General features: G+C 38.3%; 2 protein-coding genes across 2 annotated transcripts; both read left to right on the top strand.

The window, feature by feature from the left end:
• Positions 1-357: 357 nt before the first annotated feature.
• Positions 358-7536, top strand: LOC100488640 (xenopsin peptides). The gene is made up of 5 exons (XM_018094934.2): positions 358-466; positions 1619-1776; positions 3275-3343; positions 4959-5050; positions 7403-7536. The coding sequence occupies exons 2-4, from the start codon at positions 1620-1622 to the stop codon at positions 5021-5023; spliced, it is 291 nt and encodes a 96-aa protein (XP_017950423.1). The 5' UTR covers positions 358-466; position 1619; the 3' UTR covers positions 5024-5050; positions 7403-7536.
• A 5282-nt stretch (positions 7537-12818) lies between these two features.
• Positions 12819-16149, top strand: LOC116411669 (trafficking kinesin-binding protein 1-like). Its single transcript, XM_031904434.1, has 4 exons — positions 12819-12914; positions 13140-13277; positions 14761-14837; positions 15774-16149. The coding sequence occupies exons 2-4, from the start codon at positions 13173-13175 to the stop codon at positions 16132-16134; spliced, it is 543 nt and encodes a 180-aa protein (XP_031760294.1). The 5' UTR covers positions 12819-12914; positions 13140-13172; the 3' UTR covers positions 16135-16149.
• Positions 16150-24883: the final 8734 nt, after the last annotated feature.

Below are 24883 nucleotides of genomic sequence, written 5' to 3'. Positions count from 1 at the left end.
TCAGAAAATCTTCTGTCTTAATTGGCCTCCTGTATAGTGATTTAACTTCTAGGCCATGGGCACTCCTGCCCTTTCCAGCAATGTTTAATTTGCACTAAGTACTAAGGACAGCTCTCTGTGCAAATTAATATAAACTTTAATGAGGGGTTTGTGAAGTGGAGTGGCTTTAGGGCTGCTGCCTTAGGCTGGAAAAACATCTTTTGTAGCATCACCAGGTTTTCTGTTGCCAACAGGATTTAGTTTGAATACACACACTAAATTCTGTTTAAGATGCTTGTAGTGCAAATAATTTGTTGTCAATTTATAGCATCTAAACATAAATGAAGCTTAATTTTTCATCACGTCTTGCAAACAGGTGATTAGAGTGAACTATATAAGATTCAGTGGAACTCAGAGAGGCAGAGCAAAATATCTGAACAGACAACCTTGCCGCTTCTGTAACAGAAAGAGACCTCCATTTGGAAAGGTAAACTGCTCTTAATTGTTATTCCTGCAATATGCATTACTGAATCCCATTGCCCTTTGGTTCTATCTATGTAAGGTACTTAGGTTTATTGATGGAAAGATCATCTGAACAGAAAAATCATTCATGATAAAAACTTTAACTGATTTTCTTATGATTCCCCTAAAATCCTTTATCAGTGTAGCTAGATGCACTTTTATACAGTTTAAATGAAACTGTCTTTAGGGAGTTGTGTCTTTTTAAAGGTTGTGAGGCTCCAAAAACATATGCAAACTCTTTGCAATGCAATTTTTAATAATGTTTTTGTTTTAAAAATAGGATGTAGAAGCCTACAGACAGCTGTTGTTAGTAAGAAAGCTATTGCAACAATATATGTTAACTGCAGGGTCCTGAATAGGATGCAAAGGCTCACAAAGCTCCATAGGGACATGACAGGAGGGAGATGTAACAGTGTCACTTAACCCGCAGTGATGTGCCAGTTTCCCTAGATGTGTGCCTCCACTGGAATTGTGTCAGTGATATGACAGGTACCGGGTAAAGTTTTTTGTACCACGTTAGCCAGTTATAAAGGTAATGGGTTGAATGTTGGGATCTTTCCCCTTTTATAGACTAGGATCCTCCCTTAACACTCCTGGGTCAATGGAAACACATCTCCCTCTGGGGCATAGGCTCCACTTAGACAGTAGGGGAAGGTTAACTCTCCATCCCCTACACTATTTTTTTTTGTTTCAGGCTTAATTTTGCCACCCTTGTTAAACAGCCTCAATGTAAAAGACATATAAACTACTGGTCTAAGTTTTATTTTATTTTGGCTTCTCTTTGTTATCGGTAAGTAACCTATGTTTGCAAAGAAATGATCTATTTATAACGCACAAGAGCCCTGAATATCCTGTAAATTATATGTTAGTGAAGTCAAGTTCCATAACCTGTATCAAAGCACTTCAGCCTTGTGCTTTTATATAGTCATGGAACTGCTCAGTGACTTATAATATCCTTATATTTTACAATAAAGGTTACATTATTTACTATATAAATCAAATAATTTGGTACTGTTTATAAAAACGATTTTACTTGTGCTTGAAATATGATTTTTAATAAATGCAACAACTTTACAGCAAGAATTTATGACTTGGTGCTATGATTTTTTTCTTTCAGAATGTTGAAAGGAATATTCCTCTGTGTATTACTTGCTGTGCTCTCTGCAAACTCAATGGCACAGCCAGTAGGCTCTGCAGATGCAGATGAGATGATTGAACGAGAAGTTCGGGGATTCATGTCTAAAGTTGCAAATTTTGCCAAAAAATTTGCAAAAGGTAAGTTAACACATAATTAAAATTGTACCATTAAAATCCAACTAGCAAACGTTCACAGACATTCTGCAACATTTAAGAAAGAATATTGGTATTATTTTCCAAAAGGTTACAATGCACACATTTTTGGAACTCCTACATCCCAAATACTAAGCCAAAATTCTTTTATTTGAGCAAAACCGGCAATTTGATTATAAATGACACAGGCTGATAGTCCTGGTTTAGTCTGCCTTTTAGGAATTTTCACCTGAACCGTTTAGATTCCCCAGGTCACTGTGCCCCAGCCTGATGCCTACTGCCCTGCTTCTTCCTTCTTGTCAGGGACACAGTACCTTCTTATAGACTTTCAGCATAGTGGCCATACATGCATTCATGGCACACTAGGCCCTATCTCACCTAGTCCCTCTTCCACTGGGTCCCACTGGATCCCTAAATGAGGGAGGTAGCACCAGGACACTGGTCACTTTCTCTCCGTGTTGGAGCCTGAACTGCACATTCAATAACTCTTTCACTATATGAGATGTCTCTTATAAGCTAATTTATTAAGTCAGATATAGTCTAAGTGAATTAGCAATATCAGTGATTAACACAAATAGCATGTATTTGTATACATATATACAAAATATATATGTATGTGTACTTGTATACATATATCAAACAAAGTGACATTAGCATTAAACTCACGTGTGATCATGAGACGCTGGTTTCCCACAGTATGACATATCAGGGAGAATTTAAAACTTACCTTTTATTAGCTCAAATAGTAAAAAACAAATTCTCAAAAACAAAGAAACATTAAAAGCACTTAAAATAATTATTCATGTATCAAGATCTGAAATATATTATGTGGGATTTCAACAGGGGTCTCACAGCCACAGATTCAAACTCATCTTTAGAAACATATCATGTATTGCCTATAATAATGGGTTAATTGCTACTTTTGTGGCATCACACAGAGTTACCCACTGGAACCTGGTGGTGCATAAGGCCCCTGGAGCATGGGAATATTTGAGATGCTAGGCAGATTCGAGTAGCACAGGTTGAGATTGGAATGCAGGATTGACAAAAGGCTAGCAACAGGCACTGGGAATTCAGGAGGGTATATAAGGAAGGTAATTTTTAGGGACACTTCCCAGTCCTCATGGAACAGTATATGTGAAGAACTAGAGGAACATTTATGTCTGGCCCACCAACCCACTTGCTTTAATGTTAATTCAAATAAAATTGATATTGTTGCAGTTGTTATTGGTTGTTTTAGCTAGGAACACTACAGTAAACTAATTTCATTGGTAAGCTCCTGTTATTAGAGAAGGAGAAGAAGCCTATACTATAATAGTGTATTCAGTTTTGTTGAATTAGAACAAACTTGTCTGTGCCTATAAAATGTTTGAGAGTTTTCCTAATTTGTAAATGTTTCAGAGTTTTAAATCATTAATTACAATTACACATAAAATCAAAACCTAGGCCCCTTTTATCATCTGATTTTCTCTTCCTTATTTAGGTGGTGTAAATGCTATAATGAATCAAAAACGAGAAGCAATGCCTGTCAACAGTGATGACTTCAATTCTGGTGATTATAGTTCTGTTTATACCTATGAGAGGTAGCGTTGAACAAAGCATGTGTGGCTACATCAGAACGTGCCCTTATGTCATATATCACTTTTCTTATTCAGCATAAACAGAGGAAAATCACAACACTGTGTAACACCCAGTTAGGAAGGGGGAGGTTAAGTGATATCCTTCTAGCCACAGCTGCTTCCAAGTAGAACTCAGTACAGGTATGGGACCCATTATCCAGAATGCTCGGGACCTGGGGTTTTCTGGATAAGGAGTCTTTCCGTAATTCGGATCTCCTACCTAAAGTCTGTTAAAAACGCTATTTAAACAGTAATTAAACCCAATAGGATTGTTTTACCTCCAATAAGGATAAGTTATATCTTAGTTGTAAAAGTACAAGGTAATGTTTTATTATTACAGAGAAAAAGGAAATCATTTTTAAAAATGTGAATTATTTGATTAAAATGGAGTCTATGGGAGATGGCCTTTCCGTAATTCGTAACTTTCTGGATAATGGGTTTCCGGATAAGGGGTCCGATACCTGTAGTAGAACTCTATTAGGTCTTACGCTTTAGAGTGTCAGACTTGCCTGGAGGAGAAAGACTTAAAGGTTCAGAAGATTAAAACTATTTTCTTTTATTATGGTCCATAACATATTTATTATTCTGTAGCTTTATGCAATTGTATGCACTTATTGAAAGGATAAGTAAACCTTAAAAAGATTTCATGTACAATTACCCAGGGTGCTTTTCTAAGCACTTTTCAGGAAAGTGAACATAAGCATCAGATGCCTATTACCATTTTCTTCCTGATCACAGCAACAGCAGAAGTCTTCTCTGTTTTCCTTCTAAATGTATGTCTCCCTGACTGTACAGTTACAGGATCTGACAAGCAGGTGGTGCTGTTGTTACAAAATTCATTACATTGACCATTAATAAAAACTTAAATAGCTCTGAAACTGAAAAAAAAATTTTAATAAAAATTTCAAAAGAGCTTAGAAAAGCACCCTGAGCAATTTTACATAACATATTGATGGTTTACTCATGCTTTAAAGGAGACATATTAGATAAATGGGAAAAACCCTAATTTTGTAGGCAATTATGTATAATATATGGTGCTGGTTTCACTTTGTGCTAAAAATTAATCCCCCCTTTATTGGAGCTCCCTATAGATCCTATCAGTTCTCTGTCTGTTTTTGAAATGAGGGGTGGGCGTGTCCTAATGGTCCCAGCTAGAAGCACAGTAGGAGGGGGAGACCCAACCACACTGCACTCATACAAGCAAAGACAGGCTTCGGTTCCCTATTAGGTCAGCCTAGCTGCTGATTGGTTCCTATCCTACAGCTCAGCGTACTGAGAGCCACTGGCCCCCTCTGCACATCCAGAGAATTCAGCCAGCAGGAAGTGGAATGGGTGGGTGGGACTAGTGGGGTTTTGATAAATCAGTCTGAAACACAACTTTTTTAAGCGTAATCCTACAATATTTAATAGAGTATAATTCACTGGTACATTCTTAATTTTTATATGATATGTCTCCTTTAACATTTGGAAACATTATACATGTCTTTTTAACTCTAATGTTTGTTGTTTGTCAGTACCTTGTATTTCAGTGTATTTTTTTTATAACAGCTCATTCCAAGAGATTTATTGGGGCGCTTCTTCGTCCAGCGTTGAAGTTGCTTGCTGGAAAATAACGCAAAATTAATTGAAGATATTCCCTGGTAAGTAGATTCAGTTTTTTTCTTTAAAGGAGAAGGAAAGGCTAAGTCACTGGGGGGGTGCCAAAATGTTAGGCAACCCCAAGTGACTTTAATCGCTTACCTTTTACCCCGGGCTGGTGCCCCTGTTAGGAGAAAACCACACCAGCCCCGGGTACCTGCAGCGAGCGCTTCCTTCTGCCGTCTGTCGAGTGCAAAGCCGACTTTTTTGTTAAAGCGCGCGAAGAAGGAAGAAAGAAGAAGGAAGAGGAGACCACGCTCACAGCTACCCCGGGGTAAAACGTAAGCGATTAAAGTCAATTGGGGGTGCATAACATTTTGGCACCCCCAAGTGACTTAGCCTTTCCTTCTTGTTTAAGGGGCAGAAGTAAAGAGTGCAGGAACATTATATTCCTTCCTGCTGTTGTGTATCTAAAAACACTACTGATTGCTCCAGTCAGTTTTCTACTTTAGAATATATGCAGAAGGACATCTGTACAGATAATCACATTTTCTCTTTATGTTGTTTCTTGAAAAAGCAAGATCATTTTGAATCTTTAAGATTGTAAGCCCTTTTGAGAAGGGCCCTCTTCTCCCCTTGTATCGATTATCGGTTGTTTTTTGTACGCAATGTATAAGCTCATGTATATATGCATTTATTGTGTAGTGCTGTGGAATCTGTGGCACCTTAGAAATATATGTTAATAATGATGACTATGACAAAAAAATATTTAATTTCTGATCTATCCATACTTACCAGAGTTTAGGAATTAAACACACAGTCTATGCAGCAGGTTACAAAAAAAATATACTGATAAATATATATAATACCCTAATGGTAAAAATGGCAGTGGTATTGAATTGGTATCAGCAAACGTTTTCCATAAAAAGCGACGTTGTTCAAACTTTGATAAAGTGATACCATGTCCTATGGTATAATTACTGTTTAGTGTTCATGCAGGGCTGTGAGATGGTGCCCCACACCACTTACCAACCAAGTATAAAGACTGTAAACCCAGTGCAGCCTTGAGATATAGAAGAGGGAAATATAAAGGTACCAGAGGATACTTTGCCTAAAGTGAAGAATAAACAGCCACCCAAAAAATAATACTGTGTTCTCATTTAATTGAAAAAGCAGTGGAAAGTGGATAAACAAAGAAGAGAAGGAGGTTGGGCAATCATGGGATAGGCCACCAGGAAAAGGTGTGTGAGGCTGAGTTGCACTGCAGTTAACCCTTCAAAATTTTCCATGGTCTAAAAGCCAATAAAAGGGTTGTGGTAGCTGTTTTAGATCACTAATTATGAAAAGTCAAAGTAGGCAGCTCTTAGACAACAAAATGGTATTGACGGGGGGTAAAGTTTGAGGGAAAGGTTTGTGAGTAAAGGGATGACTTTAGTAAATGACTTTAGTAACACTGAATGTGTCTGGGTTTTATTTTGTAAACACAATCATGACAAGGGGTTTATGGGCTATTGGATATCATTTGTAATATATCAGTCAACACAAATGATAGATTTCTTGCTTTGCTTTATTTTCAACATCAACCAACACCATCACTTATGTTGAATGTATAAAAGGATTGTTATAGAATCAATCCAGTTAGAAAAATGTAATGTAAGTGAACAGCCTCTTTGAAATATTTCAATACCTGATACTTTGGTTGTCCAGAATTAAATTTTAAGGCTGCAGCACCATTTTAATTACTTAGATTTCCTTCCCCTCCTGTAACCCCCTTGCCCCCTTTTGGCTCCTGGGCATGCTCAGTTGTTCTAAGCTCAGATTACTAAACATGTCCTCCAGTCTAGCAGCCAGTGAAGAGATGGCATTGCTGGTTCCCATAGAAACTCAGCTCTAGGTGTCTGCTTCAATTTTTTTCTCCTAACCTCCTTTCCTGAGCTTAGCTTAACCATTACAGTGCTCAAACAAAGCAGAACTTTTTATAAAAAAAAACCCAAAACTGACGCACATAAAAAAAACAACAATTTTTTTGACGTGTGCAACAATTTTTTTTAACGTGCCCCATTTTCGGCGTTTCAAAAAAGTTTTGACATTTTGCGAATATTTTCGAAGTTTTGCTAAATTTTGGCAAATCGGAACATGACAGATTCGCTCATCACTAATAAGGATACTGGACAGTGGGCAGAGCTGTCAAAATAGGGACTGTCCCGCGAGAAGAGGGAGAGTTAGAGGCTATGCAACATCCAATTAGTAATTAGTCTGCTAGGAGTATAGAAATGAAAGCCTATTGTTTGCTGTGGGTAATGGAACTATTCATAAATTGCTGTAGCATAGCAATTTTTCTGTTAAACATTTTATTCTTTAGTATATTTAAATTGTTCATACTCAAAAATAACAATGTATTCCTCTCTTACTAGGTGTGGTAAATGAATAAAATGGGCAGATTTATCTTGAGTCACAGTGCTGAAGATCCTTTTTTGAGACACTTCAGACCTACATCATATACCCCTTTTCATGTCCAGAGGAAATAAAATAAAATATATATCAGCAACGTTTGTGGCTTTATTGTGTCTTATAAGTTACAGTGTGTCTCTTGTTCCATTATCTTTTTCATTTTAAGTCAAAATCACATATCAGATAGCTATCTTACAATTCCTCCTTATCAAGTAAGACATGGAAAGCCGGTATGAAGATTATGCTTACCAACAAAAAGGATATTTCTTCCTTAATAGCCCTTTGTAAAAATCAGAGGATTAAGACTTTCAAAAGAAAAGAATATTTATTTAAAATAAATTACAAAGACACAACTTCAAAAATGGTCTTCATGTGCTGGATAGTGGGAGAGAGACAGAGCAATCCTTTAGAATGGTATTCTGCAGTCTTTGGAAAAGTTGTCCCTCTTTATTAATGGTATTCTTTCTCTCTTTGATGGTATTCTCTCTCTTGAAGGGTCAGTTTATATGTCATTTCAGTTCAATACAGATGCATTGAGACCCTTTAGATCCTCCCATTGTCCAGTCAGGTAATCTCAAATCCAAATTTCTTCTCATCCCAAAATAGTTTGTGTTCTTTTCCCAAAATTTTTAAAGCTCTTGGGGGCAACACAGGATGACTTTTGAAAATATACATTGACATTTTAGGTCAATTTTTAAATTTAGATGATACAAAATATGCAATATATAAATATTAATAATTATATAACATATATTATAAGGTGTTATGTAACTATAACTCACAATATGGATGGGTGACAGAGGTTCTTAACTTAAGAAGGAACTTACTGTATTTATTGAGTAGATCTACATGGGAGCAGTAACAGACAACAGTGCAGGTCTCCAGTATATCACCTGTTAGCTTATACTCACAATACTATATAGTCACATTGACTTTATCCCTGCAAGACAACAATGAACTACTCCCAGCTTTCAAGTTATACTTCACTCAAGTGGAACCCAGGCAATTCACTATCTAGCCCTGAACCTCTACACTGGGAACCCTACTTTGGGCAACAGTAAACCTGGGATAATAATCCCTCTGTGACCCTTGTTTGAACCAGAAACTACTAACTAGCTAACCCTATCTGTTACACCTAATGTGACCAATAACAGAACTTGCCTGACCTGTCTAGGCCTATCTTGAATCCAGGTTCCACTTTTTCTCTCCACCTGCTTGCTCAGATGGAGATCTAACAAAATGGATCCCTTCCACATGGCTGCTAAGCCTTTTATATTAAAACACAGTGTCACCTTATGGCCAACTGTAGAACTGAAACGGTCATGTTATGACCCAGGAAAAAGAGGCTTCCTTCCCATTACGTAGAGGGCCCCCTATAGGGACTATAGGGACTGCCAGTGAGAAAGGGGCATCATTTACCAGTCCCCTACATGTGGATTGCAACACTTGTAAAGACCTGTGCAAATGTCCACAGGTCTCTGTGCTCCACTTCAGACCTGCAGAATGCAGTGTTCCATTAGGAGTGATGGGTGGGGGGGGGTACAATTATTCATGGAAGTGCTGCCTCCACACAGGAAAGTTATTTATATAGTTCTCTAAAAGGTGTATACGTTACAAAGGGGCATACTCAAGCATTTTTTTCACTTAAATATAGAAAAATGAACTTGCAGTATGTAAGAACATATAGCTTATCTGATCATTGGTCATGTAAGTCACATATGCAGCCTTAGATACAAAATGAATGCAACCACAGGATCAGGTTAAAAGTATTTCCAAAGCAATAAACAGGAGACAGTGTAATATGAATTAAATCCTAAACATTACATTAATAATTCAGTCCATAAAATGATGGTTTTACACTATGGAAGTGAGTCCCTAAATATTCTATATGTGTATTTTCAAAGGTTCTCTAACAAAAAAGTGCAACCTGCATAGTTACCTGTAACAATCAATCATTAAGAAACATTTATTGGTTGCCTGTTTAAAAGCAGATATCATATTGGTTGATATGGAGAGCTGCACCTGGCCAAATGTTGTGCCTTTTATTAGATAAAGGGGAATTGTAATAAAAGGTTCTATGCTTGCTACTGGTTTAGTCACCTATAGCAACCAATCAGCAGGTAGCCTTTACTTGTCATTTGCATCCAGCCAAACTTTATGCCTTTTATTACATATGAGGGGTTTGAGTATGTAACAGGGTCGCCCACAGCTGGCAGATTCCTACCACAAAGACAAAATAGGTAGAATAGCCTAGAATAAATAGGAAGCATATTGCAGTGATATTGTAACACTGTTTTGCTTTCACAATTAACTGATACAGCTTGTCCTCAAATTAATTCACTTCACTCACTCTATTCACCAGCAGTGCCTCCCCATGTCCAGTCGACCGACCTACTGTCATAAGCCCCTCACAGGCAGAGAAGCGTGTAGTAATGGTGAGGGTGTTTCAGCATCCTAATACAGGACCACACCTATGTAATAAGAAGCTCATATTAAGAGTTCAATTAATTAATCTGCTAATAAGTCATTCTGTTTCTAGGGGGTCAGTGGAGTTTCTCGTAAGTTTAATCCCTTCCCACCTACCTGCCCCTGCTATGTGCTGTTGTTGCTTGATATGGAAGTTACGTAAGATTGTGAATAAGTTACATAAACTGTATAAGTTTAGGGGCCCAATAATTAATCAGTAGTAGTTCATAAACATAGTAAAAGTAATTAATATGCTAATAAGTCAGTATTTTATTTGGGGGGTCAGTGGAGTTTATACGTAAGTTTCTTTGAAAGTAATGTAAGTTTTTGCTTAAGTTTGAAGAGAAATGGCACGCACTCCTTGGTCCACTAAAACTTGTCTTTAGTGTAGAAATCTTAAAACAAAAAGGTCCTGACAGCTATTTAAAATCCAAAAGGGGAAATGACATCAAAATTCCAATTAGTGCATATGCTAATTATTAACCCTTATACATGTTTTCATGATCTCCTAAAAACATTGGTTTTACAAATATAAAGTGAGATACAAAAGTTTCATACTGGAATGCATCTATTGCTACTTTTTAAACAAAATGTATACAAATATAATAAATAAATACAATAAATAAATACAATGTTGCAAAATTTATACAATTGACATTATCTATTAAGACTGCAAGAAATGTAGCCAAACTGAGCCAAACAGCACCACCTATTGGTCAGACACATCACATTACATTAAATTTTAAATTCAAACCCTTTGGCTGTCGAGTATCTAAATGAAATATCCAATATGCTTCCCTATGAAGAAGCCTGGATGTTATGTCACCTCCCCTGTTAGAGGGAAATAATCTCTCAATGCCCTGTATTTTTAAACATGCCATATCTCCACCATTGCATTCCTTAAAGTGCCTTGATACCACTGTACTTGTACTCTCGGAGACAATCTGATTGATATGCTCTCGCATTCTGCATTTTAATTTCCTTGTGGTACAGCCCACATACTGCACTTTACACTTAAGACATGTTAATACGTAAACCACAAAATGCGAATTACAGTTTATATATTGCCTAACCCTGGAAGTCCTTCTGCTGATCACGCTCTGAGATACCTGTATACATTCACAGGTTACACATCGTGCTGCACCACAATGGTAGGTGCCCAATGTATCCAACCACTTTTTTAACCTCAGGAATTGCACTTGGTGATAACATGTTGCCTAAAGTTTTGGCCCTACGGGCAACATATTTACACCCACGTTGCAATACTGTCCGTAAATCACTATCACCATATAAAACTGGGAGATAATGATTTATTATCCGCTTAACCTCATGGTACTGCCTACTATATGAAGTGTCAAAAACAGGCTTAACAGCTTGATTCCTATTTTTCTTTATCTCAATGCCTTCCTTCTTATTTTTAGAAACATCTTTCAATAAATCAATCCTGTTCTGCTTAAAAGCTCTCTGGAAGGCAGACTTCAAATGATGAAGGGAATATCCACGGGCCATAAAACGGTCTCTCAACCCGATGGATTTAAATACAAATTCATCATCAGTGCTACAATTTCGACGGAGGCGTTGAAACTGACCAAAGGGTATTGCCCTAACTACGTGATTAGGATGACTTGAGTCCGCTCTAAGAAGTGAATTTCCTGCAGACTCTTTTCTGAAATCAATGCTCAATATTTTGTTATTTTTGTTAAATAATTTTAAATCTAAATAATCTATACAAGATTCTCCAAAATTATAAGTGAAACGTAAATTGTCATCATTAGTGTTCAAAAATTCCACAAATATATCGAATATATTGTATATCACATATGCCAACCTTTACATGGGATGGTGGGAGGAGACTCGCATTTTTGGAGGAGATAGATGTGATATTAATAAAATTAGGTTGTATAAAAGGTATGTGGATGACCTTTTATTTATATGGCAGGGCACTAGATATGATTTCAATATATTTGTGGAATTTTTGAACACTAATGATGACAATGATGACAATGATGACAGGAAGTCGATAGGAATTGTCTCTATTTCGGTCACATCGATCTCAGCCTGGCAATTATAGGCCAGTAAATTTGACATCTGTGGTGGGCAAGTTATTTGAAGGCTTGTTAAGGGATCACATACAAAATTATTTTCTGAAGAATCGCATTATGAGCAGTAATCAGCATGGCTTTATGAAGGACAGGTCATGTCAGACCAATTAAATTGCTTTCTATGTTGAGGTTAGTAAGAAGCTGGATAGTGGGGTTGCAGTAGATGTGATCTATTTGGATTTTGCCAAAGCATTTGATACGTGCCCCACAAACGACTGCTTTCTAATAGACCTTAGGGTCTATTGGTCTTAGTTTAGTTGTTTGCATATGGATAGGAAATAGATTTTGAAGTTTTAATGATTGTTGATGACTCCTAAGCATAGATTATCAACCGCTTCCCAGAGCACACTGTTCATTGGCAGTGCCACCCAACAAAATCCAAAATGTACAGTTGAAAACTCTAGAGGCATGAATCATTAATGTTAAAGAGCTGCTGCAGTTTGCCACTTAAATAGTAAGGTTAGTACTGACAAACAGAGCATTTCTTGCCATAGTTCTCCTTTAAAATCTTTTCTAGTTTCACTCATCTTTGGTATTAATCTTGTAGTTCTCTTGACACACACAACAGACAGCAGTGCACAGAATCAATATCTGTTCCTTTAGCCTGAGTACCTGTTTAATTTACATTACTATGTAGGACTGCACTCGTATGTATTTTAGAACTGGCAAAACAGTTCATAATATCTAACCCTGTGATCAAGGCTACATCATGTGCTTTCTTTGTGCATAGTATGTAAAAATATTGTTTGTTCATTCAGAGCTTTTCTTTCCTCATTGGTGTGTTTACCAATGACTTTCTGTTAATAACCATTGCTTTTTACACTCTTTTTAGTATGCAGTTGAAAATGAGGAACTTGTGCAGCATTTGGGAGCAGCTAAGGATGCCCAACGGCAACTCACAGCTGAGGCGAGTGACTATTATGCATTCATGTTAGTTGCCAAGGTTTCTTTTTATGATGTAAGCAAAAGACAAGCTTTGTTTTAAATGTGTCAGTATGGTAAGTGATACACATTCACACCAAGCAAATAGCAGAATTGGTTTCTACTGATCAACAACATCTTGATTAATGATTTAGCTTCATGAGTGCCAGTTGTTACACTGTTTTTGATTGTTTGTTTTTGTGTTCTCCAGTTACGAGAGTTGGAAGACAAGTACGCAGAGTGCATGGAAATGCTTCATGAGGCGCAGGAAGAACTTAGGAACCTGAGAAACAAAACTATGCCCAATGTCATTTCCCGGCGCTATCACACTTTGGGGGTTTTTCCTTTGGTAAATGTGAAACATTTTTTTGAAACTAGATTAAAATATATAGTTTAAAAATGGTTTTCTACTAAAGCTGACTTTTCTTAAAGGAGAAGGAAAGGTGAAAACTAAGTAAGCTTTATCAGAAAGGTCTATGTAAATACAGCCATAAGCACTAACAGAAACGCTGCACTCCTCTATCAAAAGAAAAAGGATTTCATGTCTCCTTCCTTGTCTCTGTAATTCCTGTGTTTGAGGCTGCCCTCTCTTCTCCTGCTCCCCCCTCCCTCAAGAATGTTAATAACTTCCAACTCCCCTAAGGAATGTGTGATCTGAGCCATTCAGCAGGAAGCTTCCAAACTGGGCATGTACAGCAGTCTTGGTCTTGGTTCAGGAGCGTGGCATTATGGGAATTATCTTTACAGAGCTCAGAGGTTTTTCTCCTATGTCTTCTGATCATCTGAACAGGAGAAATATGGGGAGACTTAAGGGCACTATTGAGAGAACTGAAGGTATGCCTGCAGCTTAAGATTAACATTTTATTAGCTTTTTCTTCTCCTTTAAACCAGCAAGGTTAGCCATTTCGTGAATTTTTAATTGAAATGGCAAAACCATCAGTCTCTGTGTCTGTGTCCCCTTTATTGAATATCACATTCTCTTCCACCACAGTTGATCTCAAAATATAAATGCAGGGAAATCTAGGAGTTAGGGTAGATTTACACCTCCAGTTACCCAGCTGTCAAGCCCATAGTATTGATTATTGATATCTATAAAATGTGGCCCATTATCAGTCAGAACTGTGCAACCCTGTGTTGCCCCCCTTAAGGTCTATATCACACATAATATAAACCTATATTTATATATTTATAAACCTATATTTATTATTAACTCTCTAAGCAAAGTTGGTGGGTACACATTTCATATACACAAGCATATGTTATTGTATATTATTATAACAAGATATGCTTGTCCTTATTTCAAACAGAATAGACTTTACATAAATGTATATTAGTCTTACTCTGGGATTTTCTTTTCACTGTAGCTTGTATTTGCAGAAGTGAAAAATATCCATGTTTAGGCAGAAGCCTAAACTATTAAAAACTTATTTTTTGTTTGGGGAAAGGTGTTGTTTAAATAAACATATTTAAAGAAAATGTAAACATGCATTGATTGTATATTAAAAATGTACAAAGCTTGCCCAGTGTTTCATAATTCATAGCAACCAATGTTTGCTTTGAAAAGGTGACACATAAAACCATAAAAATATAACTATGTTATTGGTTTGTACAGAATACCAGAACTATTATTTTATTGCTGCAGTATACATTTTATCACTTTTGGCAGTGTTTAGATAGACAGCACACATGACCAATACTCTTATATGGGATTAAAGATGAAGATCTCTATCTTTATGTCATCAACGCTTTTTTCATGTTTATCTTCTCTGTTAAAAAAAAGAAGTGATTACATTTCGCCAATAACATACATGGGGTCTCTTTCTGTGTTACAGGACTCATTAGCAGCTGAGATAGAAGGATCCATGAGGAAAGAACTGCAAATGGATGAGCCTGACTCTCCTGAAATGAAGTAGGGATGCTTCCTATTTTAATTAAGCTCTAATAAGCAGAGCTGCTTTACAGATATCTTGAATCATAACAACAATATTTTGGCAAAGTAACTTGTGTGTAAGGCATAACTTATCATAGCTCACTGCTTTATTTGTTTTGTGTAGTAAGGTGCAAATTAGCCTCGCAAGGCAGTAGTTTGCTGTTGCCCTTATTATGGTAATGACCAGTGATATCAATTATTTAGCTACATACTGAAAATGCAGTGGTAAAGGTAATCAATGACCAAAAACCATCCCAAAGCTTTTGCATGGAGAATTATAATATTTTGTTTTATTCCAAGCTCTGGTTATTGATTGAGAGTAAGAGAGAGAGAGAGAGGACATCTTTATCAGGACATCACAAAAGATAAAGGTCCCCTGTGTAGGACTGAAATGTCGACTTACCCCATTAAATTTTTGCACATAATTGTACATCCTTAATTAGTAGTACTTTAAGATTATGAAGCTGACAGCTGCTTTATTGTCCACATAAATAAAATATCCCTAAACTTACTGTTAAGGGAAAACTATACCCCTAAACTTTGCCGGTCTCTATAAAAATATATCACATAAAACTTCTCATAAGTAAGACACTGCTACATCTAAATAAACCATCTCCATAAAAATAGTTCTAGTAGCATGTGCTAAAAATGGATAGTCCTAAATATAATAACTGCTATTTAAAGTGCTAAGGGCTGCCCTGGATACATAATGCTGTACATAATGTGCTAGCCATACTGACTTTCAAATCAACTTTGTCTATCAGAATGAAATTAAAAAATCTTACACATATCGGTTTGTTACAAACTGCTTTCACTGGAGTCCTAATAAGCTGTAACCCTTCACCTAATAAAAACCAAACTAATTAGCAGCAGTAATTTTTCGCTCACAATAACATTCTTTTGTCTCTTTTCTAGTGGCAATCACCATAAACGAGTATTCGAAACAGTGAAAAATGTAAATCAGGTTGTCAAACAGAGATCACTGGCCCCTTCTCCGATGAACATCCCAGGATCTAACCAGTCATCAGCAATGAACTCTTTAATGTCTAGTTGTGTGAGCACACCACGTTCCAGCCTGTATGGCGGGGATGTATCCAACATTGTTATTGATAACAAGACAAATAGCATTATCTTAGAAAGTGAGTCCTCTGAAAATAGATCATTGTCTACAGTACATATTTGCTACTTTGAAATATCTTTCATATTTCTTTGTGGAATACAATATAACATCTATGTCTTCCTGGGTTATTCTTTATATTTAAATACAGTAATATGATGTAAATAACTTTGTCTTTTTAAAACCATACCTATTTTTGTGTAGTTTGGGGGCAATAGTTCAAATAATGAGCCAGTCATCTTTTAATATATATTAATGACCACGGTCCTCACTGTCAGTATTTATTCTACAATATTCATGTGTTAGTTACTTCTGTACACTAATGTTCCCAAATACAAACAGCTCCCCCCCAGTGTCCTCCTGCATCTCCCCCCAGCATCTTCCAACTCCACCCCCAGTGACTTCCTCCAGCTCCCCCCCCCCAGCTCCTTCCTCCGGCTCCCCTCAGCTCCCCCCCCCCCCCCCAGCCACTTCCTCCAGCTCCCCTGTGCACAGGGCACAACCAATCAAATTTCCTGCTGGCCACCAATGACAGGGCCCGTAGTTCTTTAAAAGAACAGTAACACCAAAAAATGAAAGAGCTTTAAAGTAATAAAAATATAATGCACTGTTGCCCTGCACTGGTAAAACTGGTGTGTAACACTAATAGAATTTATATAATAAACTGCTGTGTAGCCATGGGGGCAGCCATTCAAGCTTGAAAAAAGGAGAAAAGGCACATAACAGATAACAGATAAGTTCTGTAGAATACAATAGTGCTTTATCTGCTATCTGCTATGTGCCTGTGCCTTTTCTCCTTTGAATGGCTGGCTACATAGCAGCTTATTTATATAAATTATAGTAGACTTTCTGAAGTAAACACACAACTTTTACCAGTGCAGGGCAGCAGAACATTATATTTTAGTTACTTTTATACACTTTCATTTTTTGGTGTTACTGTTCCTTTAAAGGGGGCCCTAGCTAAAAAAAAAAAAAACTGTATCACGACCGGGCCCCTTTAAAGTGATGATCGTCCAGGCCTGGGACAACTGTCCCCCCGTGCCCCCCTGATGGTGGCCCTGGCTGTGGACTGAAGTAAACATTTGACAAATTGGCTACAGTTACCAAAGGCTTGTGTTGGAGTCAGTGACACAGGAACAGGAGTGCTGCTGCCACAAAGCTAGTTGAGATACTTTCATTAGGCAGCAGCACCCTTAAAGTTACCAGGGGTAGCAAAAATCCACTCCTGCTAACCTAAAATTCTGAAATTCAGATTTTTAAATACATGCATACAGTGGTGTAATTAGATGTTACTGGGCTCCACAGCAAATTCACTTTGGGGGCCCCTAAAGTTGACCTATTCAATCAAGATATACTAAAATTGCTCTATAATTAGGGCCTTATTGGGTCCTCCCTACACTTCTGGGCCCCCCTGCAATTACAGGGGCTGCTTCCTCTGTAGTTACACCCCTGCCAGCACAGGCAACACTGTCCATGTACATTGTTCAGTTCATTCTGGATGCCAGCCAAGAAGCTAAAGTTGAAAAATGGATGGCTCCTACAACAAGATATTGCAAAAAAGACACACGTTAAAAATCACTATGAGATAATTAAAGAAAAGCAAAAGTTGTAGCTTCTTTACATTATTTCGGACAGAGTAGAGATCGCCAGGTGCAATTCCACCACTCTCTAATTATTTCTGTTGGAGTGCATTTTTTCAGTGTGTGGAAATAAGACTTTAACCTTAAATACCTTTTTTAAAAGTGAATAGAAATGAATAGTGAATGTGGTGGAAATTCACAAGGCAGACTGTTGTAGATTTTCTGATAACTATGCCCCTGTAAGTTCTGTGTGTTCTGGACCTTTTTGTTTATATATCATGCACTACCAGTACAATATGGTTTATGAAGCAAAGTCAAGGCACAGAACATAAAACAAAAGCATAGAGGAAGATAAACACTTTATGATGTTAATACTGACTTTATTATACAAGTAATTACATATTGTAATGCAAGTAGATATGCTATTAATTCTTGCTTCCTTTATTGTTGTTTAGGTTTTATCCTTGTTACTCCTAGAACAGTGAATTTTACTCTTCAGACTTTTTTGTGCCAATTTAATGTGCCCCAAAATATTGTAGTTTGTTTGTTACATATAGTGATGATTTTACTTTACAAAAAGGAATTACACACATTAGAGAAACATAACCTCTTTCCCCATTCTTGTACCCGAATTACTGGTTTTCTCTTTTTAAAGTGCTGCTCCATATTTTGTGTTTTGATGTCCCTAATGTTTTTGGCCCTTTCCAATTAAACCTTCTTTAGCATACAATACAATTTGTCTTGATTTTGTTCTGATATATTCTGGGAATATTTGCAGTTCTTCTTAATTTTTTATTTATGGTTTTTACATTTTCAGTTTTTGTTCCACAACTTTCCAGTTTGGAATTTCAGCACTTATCTGGTTGCTAGGGTTCAATTACCTTAGCAACCAGGGAGTGGGTTATATGAGAAACTAATACAGTGGCTTGCAAAAGTATTCGGCCCCCTTGAACTTTTCCACATTTTGTCACATTACAGCCACAAACATGAATCCATTTTATTGGAATTCCACGTGAAAAAACCAATACAAAGTGGGGTGTGCGTAATTATTCAGCCCCCTTTGGTCTGAGTGCAGTCAGTTGCCCATAGACATTGCCTGATGCGTGCTAATGACTAAATAGAGTGCACCTGTGTGTAATCTAACGTCAGTACAAATACAGCTGCTCTGTGACGGCCTCAGAGGTTGTCTAAGAGAATATTGGGAGCAACAACACCATGAAGTCCAAAGAACACACCAGACAGGTCAGGGATAAAGTTATTGAGAAATTTAAAGCAGGCTTAGGCTACAAAAAGATTTCCAAAGCCTTGAACATCCCACGGAGCACTGTTCAAGCGATCATTCAGAAATGGAAGGAGTATGGCACAACTGTAAACCTACCAAGACAAGGCCGTCTACCTAAACTCACAGGCCGAACAAGGAGAGCGCTGATCAGAAATGCAGCCAAGAGGCCCATGGTGACTTTGGGGGAGCTGCAGAGATCTACAGCTCAGGTGGGGGAATCTGTCCATAGGACAACTATTAGTCGTGCTGCTATAACAAGAGAAACCTCGCACAAGAAAAAAGCGGGTGCACAATGTGTATAATGAATTTGCAGAAAATGAACAGGGGAAGGTTACACTTTTATTGGCACACCACTGGGGTTATAGTTAAAATATCTTTATTAAAATTAATGTTAAAATCACAAAATCATAAAAAGATAGAAAAAGATAAGAAACGGAGAAGATAAAAATTCTTATGCAGTCTCTGTACCAGAGTGTCAATTCGTTCAGTGCTGAACGAGTGAGAGGTTTAGGATAGCTGCTATAATTGCTACATTGGCACTCTCTTGTCCCTAGTGTATGTAGCTGTGCCGAGGTAACCTGCAAATGGTAGTAGGCACAGCGAGGTAATGATTTAGTTACCGGTTGATTTGTGTTGATGATAGCTGAATAATGGAGGATATACTTTAGATTAGAGTCTAACTAAGTATGGTTTTGGCCGTGCCGAGGTAATCCCGTATGTTGGTAGTAGGCATGTGCAGATACAAACTAAGACTTGTGACTCTAGAAGGGAATTGTGTAATAACAGTGGGGCAAATCGAGTTGACGAACTGTTGATTTTGGAGTAAACTTACGGAATAGGTGGCGGAAGTCCAATAGCTAATCACATGCTTATTACGAACAGAATCGTTGTAGCGCTATAATAGTCCTATGGTAACGGACCGACAAAGTTTATAATCAGAGCTCGTCTTAGAATTTGAATTTGGCTCATGTAGGTCCTTAGTCATGTTGCGGCAATGAAAGTAGGTAGCCATAAGTTAGTGACAAGAACGGCGATCTCCTAACAACCCGATAATAGCTGCTGGGCAAAGGGAATGAATGAATAGCGAGTCCCGGGGCTACCTTGTTGAATAAGCGAGTGAAAATTCTATTGCGAAGTTTATGTATATAAATATCAGCTTAAAACCATAATATCAACGGGGCAAAAAAAGTGAAAAAGCCCAGGCCTTTTTGATTAGTTCATCTTGTTGTACGCGCCGTTGTATCTTATAATCTGCTTTTGGACCTTGATATCTGATTGCGGTGTTTTGACCTGGGGAGGGAATTATTTAACAAACATCGACCCGTGCACTAAGCGATGTAGGAATTAAGCACTCCAGGAATCTGCACTCACACAATTAGCTCGTTACTTACCTTGTACCTACTTTGCTGCACCTTTGCCGAATCTGCTTACTTGTAGTAAAAGCGCCGCTGAATTGAAGTATCACAGTTAGCTTTAATTTAAGACATAGCTACCTTTGCCTCACAATAAGAAAACCACATGTGCATTCTCATAGTTAAAAAGCATTTTATTTAGTCACAAACTATGTGATATAGCCTTAGCAACGATTACAATGAGACTTGCCTTTCATATCGCTAGAATCCCTTCAAGACTGCCAGCCAGTTGATATACCTTTAGTGATCACGGAAGCCGTCTCCTGAAGTTTGCCTCTGGGCTGTTTGCTACAATTGTATCTGAGTGATATATTTGTGCCGATTTTAAAGAGTCTCTTGGGATCCTTGTTTTCTAGTGGTTTTCTGATACATTAGTAACCTTAAGTTTTGGCAACATATATTGCCACATTCTTTAGCCTCCTTACCCAATGTAGCAATTATAGCAGCTATCCTAAACCTCTCACTCGTTCAGCACTGAACGAATTGACACTCTGGTACAGAGACTGCGTAAGAATTTTTATCTTCTCCGTTTCTTATCTTTTTCTATCTTTTTATGATTTTGTGATTTTAACATTAACTTTAATAAAGATATTTTAACTATAACCCCAGTGGTGTGCCAATAAAAGTGTAACCTTCCCCTGTTCATTTTCAACTATTAGTCGTGCACTGCACAAAGTTAGCCTTTATGGAAGAGTGGCAAGAAGAAAGCCATTGTTAACAGAAAACCATAAGAAGTCCCGTTTGCAGTTTGCCACAAGCCATGTGGGGGACACAGCAAACATGTGGAAGAAGGTGCTCTGGTCAGATGAGACCAAAATTGAACTTTTTGGCCAAAATGCAAAACGCTATGTGTGGCGGAAAACTAACACTGCACATCACTCTGAACACACCATCCCCACTGTCAAATATGGTGGTGGCAGCATCATGCTCTGGGGGTGCTTCTCTTCAGCAGGGACAGGGAAGCTGCTCAGAGTTGATGGGAAGATGGATGGAGCCAAATACAGGGCAATCTTGGAAGAAAACCTCTTGGAGTCTGCAAAAGACTTGAGACTGGGGCGGAGGTTCACCTTCCAGCAGGACAACGACCCTAAACATAAAGCCAGGGCAACAATGGAATGGTTTAAAACAAAACATATCCATGTGTTAGAATGGCCCAGTCACAGTCCAGATCTAAATCCAATCGAGAATCTGTGGCAAGATCTGAAAACTGCTGTTCACAAACCCTGTCCATCTAATCTGACTGAGCTGGAGCTGCTTTGCAAGGAAGATTGGGCAAGGATTTCAGTCTCTAGATGGGCAAAGCTGGTAGAGACATACCCTAAAAGACTGGCAGCTGTAATTGCAGCAAAAGGTGGTTCTACAAAGTATTGACTCAGGGGGCTGAACAATTACGCACACCCCACTTTGCAGTTATTTATTTGTAAAAAATGTTTGGAATCATGTATGATTTTCGTTCCACTTCTCACGTGTACACCACTTTGTATTGGTCTTTCACGTGGAATTCCAATAAAATTGATTCATGTTTGTGGCTATAATGTGACAAAATGTGGAAAAGTTCAAGGGGGCCGAATACTTTTGCAAGCCACTGTATATTTGTAGGAGAGGACTGGACTGTGCTAGGGGAGAGATTGGTTAGGAGGCTGGAGGAGTGTTTAAACTAGACAAGGGGGGGTTAGCTAGAGTTTTATGGGAAAGCTAGTGTAGATGAGGCAGTAGGACTAGCAATGGGTTGTGGGGTAGGAGTGGGGGGCATTTAGTTCTCAGATAAGGAGCTTCCGTTGTTACAAGGGAAACAGACTAATATTCGCCTTAGCTCTAACTCTCCGTTAGCTAATGTAAATATCAGAGGGAGAAGTAGTAATCTGCATGCTGGCTAATGCGCAAAGCTTGTCGGGTAAATTAGGGGAGCTGCAGGCTATTGCATGTATTGAAAATTATGATTTATTTGGTATCACTGAGACCTTGTGGGATGAAAAATGTGACTGGGCTGTGAATTTAAATAGTGATGTAGCGAACATCGGCGAAAATGTTCACGAACCCGTTCGCGGACTTTCGCCAAAACTCGCGAACTTTGCGAACCCCATAGACTTCAATGGGAAGGCAAACTTTAAAACCTAGAAAAGCCATTTCTGGCCAGAAAACTGATTTTAAAGTTGTTTAAAGGGTGCCACGACCTGGACAGTGGCATGCAGGAGGGGGATCAAGGGCAAAAACTTCTCTGAAAAATACTTTGTAAAAAAAACGCCAAAAAATAACACCAAAAAAAAAACGCAAGCTATTCCTATGTATATGCATAGGCGATAAAATGAAGCGAAAAAACGCGGCGGAAAAACCAAGGCGAAAAAACGCGGCGCCAAAAAAAAATGCGGCGAACCCAAAGTGGTGAACATCGGCAAAAGTCCGCGAATTTGCGCGAACGCGAACACCCGATGTTCGCGCGAATTAGTTCGCCGGCGAACAGTTCACTACATCTCTAGTGGCTGGATATGAGGAGTGAAGGACAGGGCAGAGTCAAGGATTACCCCAAGGCACTGGGCCTGGGAAGATGGGGTGATGGTAGAATTGTTAACCTTCATAGATACCTCAGGAACAATGTGGGCGTTGGATGGGGGAAAGAGAACCAATTCAGTCTTAGAGAGATTTAATTTAAGGTAACATTGGGACATCCAAGTGGAGATAGCGGACAGGCAGGTAGAGACACGAGTTAGAAGCTCTGGGTTGAGATTAGGAAAGGAAAGATAGATCTGAGTATCATCAGCATAGAGGTGGTACTGAAAGCCAAAAGAATTGATTAATTTGCCAAGTGAGGAGGTATAGAGAGAAAATAGTAAGGGGCCCAGGACAGAGCCTTGAGGACCCTTTTAAATGTGAAAGGCAATTAATGTAGGACAGATGGTCAACTCCAATAATGGATTAGCTGTTAGGCTTCTACTACTCTGTACAATTTAAATTATATCAGTGTGTGTTTATCAAGGTAATAAAAATCCCAGAAAGGATCGAAACATTGGTCATTTCTTGTCTCAAACTCTGCATTGGTGTTCTGGTGTGTCTCTGACGGCTCTTGAATGGATGTTTGTATAGCACCTGCTTGTGATCTGAGGCCCTGTAAGCAAAACCGCTGTCAGCTCTGCTACCTTCATCTAATGACAGGTTCCCCAGTGAGATGTGTTCTGCTTTAGATTAACCACACTAATGGCCAAACAACCACTAGCAGGTGTGCTCCTTTTACCTTCAGATTCATCACCTTAACCTCCCCTGTTATGGCTGCAAGAAAATAGACTCTCTGGCTGGTTAAAATGGTGGTCAATGCCAATGTTATTAACAGGGAAATATAAAAGAATATATATATATTCAAGAAATATAAAGAATATAGGCATGATGTTTTTAAGAAAAAGATGCTCCTGTATATATTGTAAAATATTGCTGCTGCTACAGTCATGTTAGTAATATCTGTCCTTGTTGAATATTGTAACATGCCCATTGCTCTTGCAGTGGCTAACATTTGGTATTAAAGGGGACATACAGTATAGTGTGAAACACAGTATTGTGCCAATGAATTGTACTCATCTAAATACAGAAGGAATGTGCCTCCTTTCCCAGGCTGTGCAGGGGGGCCAATGGCACACTACACTGCAGGATAGGAACCAATCAGAAGCTAGGCTGACCTGATAGAAACTGAAGCCTATCTTTGCTTGTATGACTGCAGGGCTGTGATTGGCTCTCCCCCTCCTACTGTACTTCTGTCAGGGACTGTTAGAACACGCCCACCCTCATTTGAAACACAGAGAGGGACCTGAGAGGATCCATAGGGAGCGCCACTAAAGGGACCATTTTTACAAATAGTATTAATTTTTAGTGAAACCAATGCCATATATTATTCATAACTGCCTACAAGATTAGAGGTTTTCTCGTCTCCTTTAAGATTCTGTAAACATGTTTGTACAACTGATTGTATTCAGGAGCTCTAAATAACGGCATAATTGAGTAAAATACATTTACCTGTAGGTAATAAAAAGGTTCACAGTTACAACAATAGGAATTCCAGTGTTTTTTTGGTCCTTGGACACATGACAATGTCCCACTCTAGAGAATGAACCAAAGATAAGACTACATAACACGTGTTAGTAGAGTTTACTCCATTATTATGCTTGTAACATGACATGATAAACATTTTAGGTGTGGACTGATTTTGATCTGATTGCATAATAAATGGGGTAAGCTACCTTGACACGTGTTGTGCAGGCTTGTATATGCTTTATTCTAGCTACAAGTACACTTGTGATTTACCTAATATTGTTTCAAGCTGCTATTCAACCTTTAGAAGAAGAAATTCCTTACAGGGGTATCTTAATGAGCTGGGACTTAAAAGCTCTTCTTTTTATTTTTTACTAGAGCTCCTGTGTTAAAGGTGCAACATGAGCGGTCAGTCATTCATGACCCCGGGTGACACAAGTGCAAGAGCAAACCTTTTATTGCTCATTCCAGGAGCACTTGCACCCCACTGCTCACTGTACTTGGTACTGAGCACCGAATTAATACTCCTGAGCTCAGTGATGAGTGCAGCATTAGGAGGCCACTCTGTACCTTGTGTCTGCGTGCCCACCCCCAATGCACACCCTTCACCCATTCAGCAC

Source organism: Xenopus tropicalis, chromosome 6 (assembly GCF_000004195.4).
Source record: "Xenopus tropicalis strain Nigerian chromosome 6, UCB_Xtro_10.0, whole genome shotgun sequence".
NCBI lineage: Eukaryota > Metazoa > Chordata > Amphibia > Anura > Pipidae > Xenopus > Xenopus tropicalis.
This window is presented reverse-complemented; position numbering and strand designations above follow the sequence as displayed.

Excerpts from the sequence above, each read along its gene's own strand:
- LOC100488640 (XM_018094934.2), top strand. The coding sequence starts at position 1,620 with ATGTTGAAAGGAATATTCCTCTGTGTATTACTTGCTGTGCTCTCTGCA. Across the intron at positions 1,777-3,274 it reads TGCCAAAAAATTTGCAAAAG|GTGGTGTAAATGCTATAATG; the intron begins GTAAGTTAACAC and ends TTCCTTATTTAG. Across the intron at positions 3,344-4,958 it reads CAGTGATGACTTCAATTCTG|CTCATTCCAAGAGATTTATT; the intron begins GTGATTATAGTT and ends TTTTTATAACAG.
- LOC116411669 (XM_031904434.1), top strand. The coding sequence starts at position 13,173 with ATGGAAATGCTTCATGAGGCGCAGGAAGAACTTAGGAACCTGAGAAAC. Across the intron at positions 13,278-14,760 it reads CTTTGGGGGTTTTTCCTTTG|GACTCATTAGCAGCTGAGAT; the intron begins GTAAATGTGAAA and ends TCTGTGTTACAG. Across the intron at positions 14,838-15,773 it reads CCTGACTCTCCTGAAATGAA|TGGCAATCACCATAAACGAG; the intron begins GTAGGGATGCTT and ends TCTCTTTTCTAG.